At 44.1% G+C, this 12500-nt stretch overlaps 1 protein-coding gene across 1 annotated transcript in view; it reads right to left on the bottom strand.

The window, feature by feature from the left end:
* LOC143136457 (ATP-binding cassette sub-family C member 9-like) overlaps positions 1-12500 on the bottom strand; it is a 59413-nt gene that overhangs the window by 36842 nt on the left and 10071 nt on the right. The window contains exons 8-14 of the mRNA XM_076297179.1: positions 10692-10853; positions 9500-9655; positions 8060-8194; positions 5588-5750; positions 5000-5040; positions 4664-4806; positions 3183-3291 (exon numbers count right to left, since the gene is read on the bottom strand). Of these exons, the coding sequence (XP_076153294.1) occupies positions 3183-3291; positions 4664-4806; positions 5000-5040; positions 5588-5750; positions 8060-8194; positions 9500-9655; positions 10692-10853 (909 nt within the window). The remainder of the gene's footprint in view (positions 1-3182; positions 3292-4663; positions 4807-4999; positions 5041-5587; positions 5751-8059; positions 8195-9499; positions 9656-10691; positions 10854-12500) is intronic.

Here is a 12500-nt window from a genome sequence, read left to right as displayed (position 1 = left end):
ATACTACCAGCGTCCCAAATTATCAAACAATGCAGTTAAAACGGAATTGATTTTTTCAGTTTTTATCTCTTTAATTTCCTGCAAGAATTCTTAACAATACAAGTTTGCAAAGTCCTGAAGGGACTGCTGGAGGACCCCAGCAAAGCAGAAAGTTCTGGAGGATCGTTGCTCACACTTCATCCAGACGAATGTGTTTAACACTACTTAACTATCTAACTAACTAACTAAAACTACTACTTCTACAGGGTTACCATGTCCCAACCGCATGTGATGCGAGCAAGTGTTAGCGACAAAACCAGATTGGTTAAATTGTTTTTTATTAGAATGTCCTAACTGCACACGACAGTGTGATGCAATGCAACATTTTGTCGGACGCCCATTTCTATTCTCTCTCTGTTGCTCATGTTGTTCTGCTATTTTTTTAAAATATTTTTGGGGCTTTTTATGCCTTTAATGTGATAGGACAGCTGAGAATGACAGAACGCGAGTGGGAGAGAGAGTTGGGGTGGGATCCAGAAAGGACCACGGGGCGGGAATCGAACCGGTGTCGCCGCTGTACGGTGCAGGTGCCCCAGCCAATTGCGCCACGGCTGGTGCCAGATGTTCTGTTATTTTGAACGAGAATATAATGCAAAAGAACCTCATGTTTAATGGAATCGGTGTGGACAGAGAGCACTCAATGCTACACCAGTCGGATGCTCGCATGCAGTTGGGATAAGCTGTAAAACGAGAGAAGCTACAGCTGTGCGTGGAGACATAAGATGCTGCACCAGTGGGAGAGGGTGCAGGCAACATGGAGCTGAAGGAGATATTGAGCAACCAGTCCTAGTCCTCAGACTAACACACACACACACACACACACACACACACACACACAAATGCACGATCACACACACAAATGCACGATCACACACACACACACACACACACACACACACACGCACAGTGAATCCAGACATTTCTAATCCACCATCTTTGTATCCCCAACAGAAATAAACCTGTCAGTTCTCGGAGAGGGAACAGCTGAACCCAGCCTAACCCTCCTGGGAGAATCCCTTTCACATCTCAGCTATGTACAACCCCAACCCCTTCAAACACACACACAAACACACAGACACACAGACATGCAAACCCACACCCACTCTCTCTCTCTCTCACACACACTCAAACACAAGCAAACACACACATGAACACACACACACACAAAGACACTCACAAACACAAATGCATGTGCTCACACATAAACACACACACACACACACACACACACAAACAACCAACCAACAAACAAACAAACGTACAATATTATAAGTGAGTTTAAATGCCTGTAAACTGATCCTAAAAAGGCAGATTTGAAATACTCTTCAAGGACCAGGTCATATTGCGGGCATATGTTGTTTCAAAATGTCTGATTGTACTTTTGGCAAAGGTAGTCAGACCATATTTCACTTTTGATAATGCTGGCTTAAAATACATTCAAACATTCCTTCCCTAGTGAGACAAGAGGTTAGATTAGCTACTGCGGTTAATCAAAATATGAATTTTGACCCTGGAAAACTTTATTGTTGCTCCAACATTACTGTGATTAAATTACATGAGCTAACAAACAAACTGGGCAATAAATCTCTCAGAGAAGAAAGGGGACTTCAGTCAAAGTAAGTGCACCAGGCCTAATATCTGAACACCAATATTAGCAAGGTGTATTCACACCAGCTCGAGTTGTTGCAGCCGGCAGACAGGCAGCTACAGTGCTACACAGCGCTTGGGGGCAGCCGTGGCCTACTGGTTAGAGCTTCGGGCTTGGAACCGAAGGGTTGCCGGTTCGATCCCCGACCAGTAGGAAACATACAGGTGGCGAAGCGGCACCTAACCCCTCACTGCTCCGGGTTAGTGTGTGCTTCACTTCACTGTGTGTTCACTAATTCACGGATGGGATAAATGCTGACACCAAATTCCATGTATACGCAAGTATCCTTGGCCTAGAAACCTGATTTACATTCTGGGGGCAAGTTTGTGAGCCCCCATGTTCATGTCCCCAGAGTGTAGTGCTTATAGCTTCCTGACTGCTTTAGCTGCTTAGAAGCAGGACCATGTAATTTGGTGTGATGCCACTTAGGACAAGTGGCTACGAATGACAAAACTTAACATTTTGATCGTTCATATTTATCATGCTATAATCGGTTGAGTTTTACAAAAAGAAACCACAAAAAAAATCACAAATATAAGTTCAGCAATCATTTTGACATGATAAATACCAGATTTACACTGAACACATATTCTTTTGAGATTTGAAACAGAATTCTGATTACTGTAATTCTGAACTTTTTCACAAGTGGCAGACCGGACTGAAGGTCCATACAGTCACGAATGCCAGATCTTCTGATCTTGTTTTGTCCCTTTTGACATGGTAGCCCACCCAGACTCTGTCATATTGGAATAGCAAAGACCTAGGGGCAGGGTCGATGGCAGTGAGCCTGTACAAGCTTGAACATGCTTGTTGTGTGATGTCCTCACTCACGACTGAAATCACGTGACGTCATCAAAACGTCCTGTCCAGATTCCGCCAGTACGCCTTGACTTATTTACACTGACACAGTGTCTCCTTTATCACTAATCTCTTCCTTCCTTCCTTCCTTCCTTCCTTCCTTCCTTTCTTTTTCTTTCTTTCTTTCTATCTTTCTCTCTCTCTCAATTCAATTCAAGGTTGCTTTATTAGCATGATTGTAGGTACAGTGTTGCCAAAGCACAAGCAAAACAGCAAAACAATTTTGCACTAATCACTAGCCTCGACGCTGACTTATTTGGGAGGCCACGTCGACCCTGTTCCGCTTCAGCCAGTCTAAAGGGACAGTGGTGCCACAATAAAAGTGTAATAACTACAGGGGGGGAAATCCCTTAAAAGTAAAAAGGGCCTTGAGGGACACAAGGTGACCTTGTGTAAATGAAGGGGAATAATGATCTGTTGCCATGGTAACGTGTGTGTGTGTGTGTGTGTATGTAAAGGACACATGTGATCCCAGACACACCCCAGTTAGGTCAGCTAAAGAGAGTCTGGACCCTAACATGCAGTTCAGTGTGTCTCTAGGTGTGTTTACTCACAAGCAGTACTTCAGAGCATGTGTGTGTGTGTGTGTGTGTGTGTGTGTGTGTGTGTGAGAGAGAGAGAGAGTGTGTGAACTCACCACTCCTGTGGGCTTCTTGCATGACTCCAGAGAGACTGACATATCTCCGTTCCTCCAGCTGTCATCGCCAATCTCATCGCTCTGGAGGAACTCACCCAGCTTCTGCACACTGTGGGAATGCACAGGGCAGTTAGAACGCGCACACACACACACACACACACACACACACACACACACATACACGCACACACACACACACACACACACACACGCATACACACACGCACACACACACACACACACACACACACACACACACACACACACACTCACAGACATTCATAACTCACACACTCCCACTCTCTTGTTACACATATCTCCCATGTATCTAATGACTTTGACTGTAAGAAGTCTGCAGGGACAGCAATGGTAAGCAGGAAGCATGTGTACTTTATGGGTACTGCATGTGTCCCACATGGGCAACCCAAATGAATATACCCAGACTAAAGATGGACTTGTGTGTGTGTATGTGTGTGTGTGCGCATCTGTGGTGGGAGTTATCACAATCATTAGTCTTAATGAAAGGGTCAAAACCTTCAGCTCAACTCTCCAAAATTGAGCTTCTGGTATTCCCAGCTAATACAGCGATTCCCTAACAAATCAGCATCCATCTTGGCTAATCTTCACAGACCCCTTTTGGCCACTGACCACAGCATACAACTTGGCTGTCACAAGTAATGACCGGCTAAATTTCTCTGAGCATGTAGCTCAGTCACAGTCATGTTGATATATTCTATACAATATAGCAGTGTTTCTCAAAGTATTGTCCGGGGACCACTGGTGGTCCGCAAGCTATTCTAAGTGGTCTGCGAGCAGACGTGGTAAAATATAATATAGATGAGTTGTCTATGTAAGATATGCCAGTTTAAATCATATGAATCCTCTGACACAATAAGCAAAGTGTAAAGATAATAAGCAAGGTGGTTCAGGGAGTAGGTCTATTGTGTAGGCTAATATACTGTTGAAGTAGGTCTTTTTTTTTTTTAGCTAGGTGGTCCATGCGTTTCTTTTTTATTGGTTAAGTGGTCCTTCCCCTTTTGGCCACTGCACCCCCACGCCCACTTTTCAGTAATTCCCCCCATTGGTGGAATTGTTTTGTAATTGTCATTTATTTATTTAATCAGGGACAGTGCACAAAAGAACATTAATTGTACAAAACAGGGAGAGATGTATAGTGCCAGGTTATAGCAAATATTGCTAATTTCCACCCATAGTCCCAATGATTTGCCTAATGCTCTAGCGATAGTTTTGGGATCTTAAACAAGAGTGACTACATTAAACTGTTATTTAAACTTTAACGTTAATGTAATGTTTATTGATGTCTTTGTGAGTCGCTTTGGACAAAAGCGCCTGCCTAGAACTATAAATATAAACACAAACATAGAATGGGGGGATGGGGTAAAGAACAGCAGAATGCAGGAGAACAATGGTGTGTTGCCATGGTAACTGCGTGTGTGGGGGACGTTGGAGAAGGGGCTCACCTGACCAGAGCCTTGACAGCGAAGCGAACGACAGTGGAGAGCAGGAAGAGGGGCGTGACCAGGATGTGGAAGAGAGCCAGTGAGGCGAAGGCTTTGGAGGGGCTCAGTCTCTCCTCGTTCAGGTAGGCATGGGTCACGAACGTCTGCAGAGAAACACACACACACACACACACACACACACACACACATATACACATATACAAATAACCACGCACACACACCATGTCCAACCCTCTTCAGTGCATGCAATAAGTGAATCAGATAAAAGATAACTCAATCTTTCAGTAATGGCGAATGTATCTCTAATAGAGTTAAATGGAGTGAACTTCCTCTTACCGCTAACACGGCAGCTATGGGAATGGCAGCATTCATAAAGACTGTGAAGAGAAAAAGGGAAAAAGACAAAGAAATCAGTAAATCTTGATGCTGATCAGAGGCCTTTGAATATGTGGCCTTGAGACAAAGACCAGTGCTCTGACGCTCAAGAGGCATCCCATAATTCACAAGGAGCCCTGCTCTAGTTATGTCACATCTTGACTACTGTAACGCCCTCCTAACGTGCCTCTTGGCTTGTGCGGTGAAGCCGCTGAAGATGGTCCAGAATGTGGTGACCCACAACCTAAAGGGACACACCTTACCCCGCTGTTCAATGAGCTCCACTAGTCGTTAACGCTTGCCTACGAAGTGATTGCTTGGTCTGCTCTCATGAGAGGTTATGTTACTCCTAACGACCTACCAAGCGCTACTAGAGTAAGGGTGTCCCTCTCTATCTATCCTGAAAGAGTGGAAGCAAGAGAGAGAGAGAGATAGAGACTAAAAAAAAGACACAAAGAGGGGAGCAAAGACAGAGATAGACAGACTTAGAGAGTGAAAGAGTGGAAGCAAGAGAGAGAGAGAGAGAGAGAGATGAGTAAGAAGTCTCACTGGACATGGAGGTGTAGAAGGCGAAGGTGCGCAGGCTGGTGAGCTCTTTGCCCCGCGAGTCCTCCACGCTGTCACAGAAGATGTTCTCCCAGGCGTAGAGCTTCAGCAGCTTGATGCCCTTCAGGATCTCAGTGGTCTTCTTCAGACGCTCCGTGGAGTAATCCTACGAGGGGAGAGACAACCCATCCTTAAGGCCTCCGCACACAGGCACTCCAATTTCATCGTTCGATTACATTGCGGCCGCTGCCGTGTCGATTATGATTCAGTTCTATTTTTGGAGGCACCACTCAATAAAATGCATTGTTTATCAAATGTTTGTCAGCTCAAAATTGTGGTGCTGATGCGGGTGACAAGTGTCAGCGCACTCATGTCGGAGGCTGGAGGAGTGTTTCAGGGTTCCCAATCTAAGTCAAATGTAAAATTCCATGACTTTTTTCCCTGACAAAAAAAAAATTAATTCCATGACCTACAATATAATAGTACAATATGCTGACCAAAGATTTCAGAGCAGCCGCATAGCGTTCAAGAATCTTTTACTTTTTTGCGCAGGAGATGAATGGGCATTGAATAAACAAAGTTGGGCTAACCACAACTACTCAAGCAAGCAGTAAAGCTAATAACCAGATATAACCAATCCTGCGTGGAAATATATTTGTATTAATGTATTTTGGCAAGTAGATTTTAACCTGCTACAACAAAATTTCCATGACTTTTCCCCAACAATGATAAAATTCCCAGACTTTCCAAAATTCCATGATATTCCAGAAATTCCATGACCCATGGGAACCCTGGTGTTTTCTTCTTCTGTATATCTGTATGAGTGTGTCATAAGCTACTGGATGCCTACATTTCCCACGGGATACATAAAGTCTATCTATCTATCTATCTATATATATATCTATATATCTATATATCTATCTCTAGAGGGGAGAGGAGAGAAAGAGAAAAATAGAAAGAGAGAGATGAACAGAATGGGGAGAAAGAACAGGGTGAATTAGAGAAATTGGATGAGAGAGATAAAGCCACAAAAGAGCAAGGACATTGTGATGAGACAAATGAAAAACAGACCGCAACAGGGGTAGCAGGCATCGAAATGTGGTTAGCAGAAATGACATTATTACAGAAATGACTCACAGTGCTTTCGAAATACTCATTATCGTTTAACACATGACCTTTCTGTTGCCATTGGATGAGCGATTTGAAGAGGCAAACGAACAACAAAAGCAACAGGGGGTAGCAGCCACAGCAGGAGCCTAGGAGGGGCATAGCAGGTCCTCAAATAAAGTAACTGAAATGTGGTTAGCAGAAATGACATTACAGGAAAGACCCGCAGAGCCTCCAAAATACCTCAGGTCATAAATTACATTACCTTTTTGTTGCCATTGGATAGGGGGAGATAAAGGCACAAAAGAGAAATTGTGTTGAGACAAACGGAAAACCAGAAAGCAACAGGGGCAGCAGACATCGAAATGTGGTTAGCAGAAATTACGTTATTACTGAAATAACTCACAGCACTTCCAAAATACCTCAGCAGGAGTGCTCATTATGCCCCATGCAGCAGCATGTTGCGTATCCCCTCAGCCTCAAAATCCTGTAATATCAGGTTATATAAATCTTTTATAAGATCAAAATCTTATATGTATTAGCATTACCCATATAGCAAATGTTTTACCCATATAGCAAAGGTTTTAATGTAATTCTATGGCTGATAAACGCACACATTCATCTCATAAATTGTTTAGTACATGCCCTTTTGGTGCCACTGTTGCCATTGATTCTGCTACATATTGACTTCTGTCTCCTAACAGGAAGAGGATCTTAATGGTGTTCCTCTCCGTTGGCATGCTTACTCCTAACACCGCTCCCTGCACCTCATTTGTTTGCATTACCTTAGTTTATCAGCCTATTTATCAGGGTGGTATCTCAAGCGAGCCTAAACTGCTGAGGGCATTACCAGGACCAAATAAACACAGCGCCACATAAAGGGAAGGCAGGTATGTAAATAACCATCTAACGGACGAGGAGGAGGAGGAGGAGGAGGAGGGGAAGGAGGAGGAGGAGAAGGATGTGTTTACCTCACAGATGTGGCGGTAGATGTCCAAACCTGAATTTACGGTTGAGGATGTGTGTTTGGCTCATCAGCTCACCAAGATGGTGTGCATTAAAACCACACACACACACACACACACACACACACACATACACACACACACACACACACACACACACACAGAGGGTGTGTGTGTGTGTGTGTGTGTGCCCCTATATGTGCATGCATGTGTGTTTGTGTCCATGTGTGTGTGCACCTACAGTACAGTATGTGTATGTGTGTGCATGTGTGTGTGTGTGTGTGTGTGTGTGTGTGTGTGTGTGTGTGTGTGTGTGTGTGTGTGTGTGTGTGTGTGTGTGTGTGCGTGTGTGTGTGTGTATGTGTGTGTGTGTGTGTCTGTGTGTGTGTGTATGTCATCTCACCAGTGTGCTCTTCTGGGTGTCAGCCAGCTTGGTGGCGATGAGGTACTGGATGGGTGCCAGGAGGACAATGACAGCCGCCCCAATGAGAGCGCTCTCCCTCAGCAGGTAGTAGAGCAGGATCACCCCCATGATGATCTACACACACACACACACACATGCACACACACATGCACACACACACATGCACACACACACACACACATACGCACACACACACACACACACACACACACACACACACACACACACACACACACACACACACACACACACACACACACACACACACACACACACACAGGTTTTTGAATCAGAATCAACACTAGGCTACTTTGTTCATCAGGGGAGGTCCACAGTGATGAGATGAATCTCAAATCCGATATGCAGTCAAAATAACTTTATTCAGAATGACATTTCGTGTCTGATCACAATTACACACAAGTGGTTGACTCAGATACTAATTGTTTTGTTCCAGTGTTGAGATGTCTGTAAGCAACTAAACCCAAAAGCCACAGTCAAGTGGTTGACTCAGAGACTAATTGTTTTGTTCCAGCGTTGAGATGTCTGTAAGCAACTAAACCCAAAACCATTGGTCGTAGTGACTCAACATTGGTCAACACTGTGAATCCCTCAAGGCTGTTTTAGGCTTCTGTCTCGACTCCAGGCAGTGACAACGGCGCTGCCTCGATGCTGGCGCGAACCTTTTATAGTTCTGCGTCTCCTGTGTCTGCGTCTTTCACCACCGAAACGGTAAAATTATTGTTATTTGTTTGGCCTTTCCTTGACCAATCACAGTCCTTGCGGTCTGCATCACCTCGACACGAAGTTACATTAACACGTAGGTACACTATGATGCAGAAGGCGTTGAGCCCTCATGCACTTCACAATTTCACAGTGGGACAGTCCTCAACCCTCACGAATTTAGTGGCCACATGGAAGTCTGTGAGTCTGTGAGGGGAGAGATAGGCTGAATCCCAATCTCTCCCCTCACAGAGTAACAGACTTTGAAGCGCGTTGCCACAAACTTTGTGAGGGCTTAGGGCAGTCGCACTGCGAAACTGTTAACTGCAGTGAAATGTGTGAGCGAGGGCTCACTCACACCCTTTCTGTGTCCTTTCCGTAATTCCAAAATTACCAACAATTCATAGCGTTGTGACGTGTAGCACGGGGTCACCCAAAGGGAGGCTGGAAGCTTGAAAAAGACATCAGTGAACAACAACTTCCATAAAACGTAAACGTAAACGTGTTTGCAACGTGTTTTCGTTGTTGTCCATTTAAGGATAGTTCACAGGTGTTGTTCCATTCCTGTTAATAGCATTTTGACCCCTTACAGCCTTCAAAAACTTGATCATTTATAAAAAAGGATGTCAGTTAAGTCTTTGAGGGTTCAGGGTTCAGACCTTAGGGATGAGATCGGGATTCACCCACTGAGTTTCTCACCTGGACAGGCATGGCCCAGAGGTTAGGGCACAGGAAGAGGAACCACATCAGCTGGTTGGTTTCTATAGCAACCAGGTTGTTGATCTGGCCGAGGGTCATCTCGCCCATGGACATGTTGGAGGTGGAGAGGCGCAGGATCTTGTTGTAGATCATGGCCTGAGACACACACACACACACACACACACACACACACACACACACACAATGTACACTTGTATCATCAAATTCCAAAAAAACATAGCATGCATGTACTGTAGTGTGAAATGTCTTGAGCCACATTCCTGTGACATCTATCAGCGTAAAACATTACATACTGAAGCATACTCACTGGCAGTCACCCTAGAACAAGCTGCAGCTCATCAAAACACTGCTAGTGGACTGCATGAGCAACTAGCAATGCTGCATAACACTTTGGCCCGACTGAGTTGGGTGGCCAGAGCCTTTCTAAGTACATCTAGGGTGCGTTCCTAAATTCAATCTGACACACTCTGGACGCTCCGAGAGTGTGAAGCTCTGATTAAATACACGATAATTCCGAATTTACGAATGGTTAAGAGTGCTCGGAGCGTCGGAGTGGCCATTTACGAACGCACCCTTAGTCACCGTGTTCAGACTGTGGTTATCTAACCATGCCTAATATTTAGTCTTAACTGTTCGGCTACAAGCGTACATCACTGCTTTGCAGTCTGGATGCCAGCATGCAGTTTAAGACAGTTGGACAGTGTCATCACTTCAAAGTGAGAACTTCACTCAGCACCACTTAAAATTCTCTACGAGTGGAAAACAGATGCACTGGCAAGTTACTAAGTGCAGAACATCCTTAATAGCTTATAGTATCTGTATTTGACAAATTAAAATGCTTGAATCATAACACAGTCCAAGGAGGAGTCTCCTTAAAGGTCCATTAGGTTGCGATATACTCCCTTAAACATCCTAAACAGCTCATGGTCATCTTACTCTGTGTGTTATCATTATAGGATTATGTTCTTACCAAAGTCTCAGTGGTTGTATCTAGTATGTTACAGACTTGTTTCCTGAACCCTTTTTTGATGAAAGTGTGTACAGTGTGTGTGTGTGTGTGTGTGTGTGTGTGTGTGTGTGTGTGTGTGTGTGTGTGTGTGTGTGTGTGTGAAATGTGGCAATCAGCTAATCAGCTAGGGGATTTCCTGCTTGTGAATGTCATTGTTCTTACCAGCAAAGCTCCTCTGAGATTGATACCAGTTTCTATGGTAACGTAGTAGGATGCCTGCAAGAACGTTCGTTGCAGAACCAGGGCGAGGAACAGCAGAACTGCCAACACAGGAGTGTTCTCCAGAAGCTCCGTGGACTCCATGAAGTAGACCCCAGAAGAGGTCTGCAGCACATGCGTTCACACACACACACACACACACGCACACACACACACACACACACACACACAAAATAAACCACATGTTCTATGTCACACACACATACCTTTACTGCAACGCTACGTTTTATTACAACAGATATCACTGAATGCTCTATTGAGAGCAACTATAATTTCTGTTTAACATTAATGCAGAATTATTATGCTGCAGCACATGAGTTGTGTGGGTGGAAATGTCTAGAGTCAAGTAAATGGTTGTCACCTCAGATTCAATTTGCTCTCTCAGGCTTAAGCCATGGAAGACACAACAAGCTTTTCAAAATTATTGGTATTAACATTAATGCAGAACTGTTATGCTGCATCGTCACCCAAGTACTAAACATCTGATGAAAACAGAATGCAATACACAGACACATTATGAGAAGGATTAAAAACAACGCATGAGATGTCAGCCAGACATGACCTTGCAACTTCACTGAAGTGTACAAGCTGGTAAGAGAGAGTGAGAAAGAGAGAGAGAGAGAAAGAAATACACGGATGAACGAGAGAGGCAAGAGAACGAACGATTGTGAGGTCAGTGTGGAATGTCCCGTGTCAGAGTGACATGCCGCTCCAGGTCTCTCTCACCTCTCTTCGTTTATCACTCCAACACAAAACATATCCCACAATGCTCTGATACCGGGGTGCCAATTACCCATGATGCCTTGCTCTGACTGTGCCAATTACCCACGATGCCCTGCTGTGTCCCTGCCAATAACACAGCCTGCACTCAAAATAGCCATATGCATGATCCACAGATTCAGTGCAAAACATCAAATCTAAACATCAAAACGATACAATCTCATAATCATGAAACAGACCCACTACACAAATCCCCATAAACTCACCCACAATACTGTGACATAGCAGTCTATCAACACCTCCCTTGCTCCAAAACAATTCACAGCTATTTGTCCACAACATCAGTGCAGAACATACTTACAGTCCCCATCAAAGCTATGACATCTCATGATCATGATACTACAGACCCCTGCTCACCATCCCTCAAAAAGCTCTTGAAGACCCAACTCTTCCAAGCATACCTCCTCTCCTAACACTTCTAAAAACCTAACACACCTAACACACACTTCCCATGCACTTCCCTCTCTTCCCTTCTCTACTTCCTTTCTCCTCCTACTACACTTTGACTAGTGTACTTAAAATGGCAGTATACGACTCTTATCCTCCAGTAACAGCATTGACAAATGCAGTAATAATTCTTAGCTAAGGTCTCCTCTGCACTGCAGCTTGAATGCTATACTCTTCTGTAAGTCTCTTTGGGTAAATGGGTCTGCTAAAAGAATAAGTATATGTAAACGACTCCTTCCCACCCACCTAGAGCCATGTGGCTCATACAAAAGCATATAAATACCTCTAAACCTCAATCAATGATTTAAATACCCCCTGACACCATTTTAATATGCCCTGGCAATGGCTACTATGTTGAAACGCGTGGACATATTTTAACTGAATAGCCATATTCGTTCACGTTTGTAATTTTGTTTTCTGAAATGTAAATTGGTCATTAGCTCTGTAATTTGGTTTGTCTGAAATTTAAATTATGCATGCCACTTCACGGCCACCGCACATGTGAGATGAAAGGCTTTTAAAACA

Source organism: Alosa pseudoharengus, unplaced genomic scaffold (assembly GCF_046254945.1).
Source record: "Alosa pseudoharengus isolate Yale_2024_CS ecotype anadromous, Long Island Sound unplaced genomic scaffold, YU_APseudo_1.1 YU_APseudo_1.1_scf_20, whole genome shotgun sequence".
Taxonomy (NCBI): Eukaryota; Metazoa; Chordata; class Actinopteri; order Clupeiformes; family Clupeidae; genus Alosa; species Alosa pseudoharengus.
Note: the sequence above shows the minus strand (reverse complement) of the source record. Positions and strands in the feature narration are given on the sequence as shown.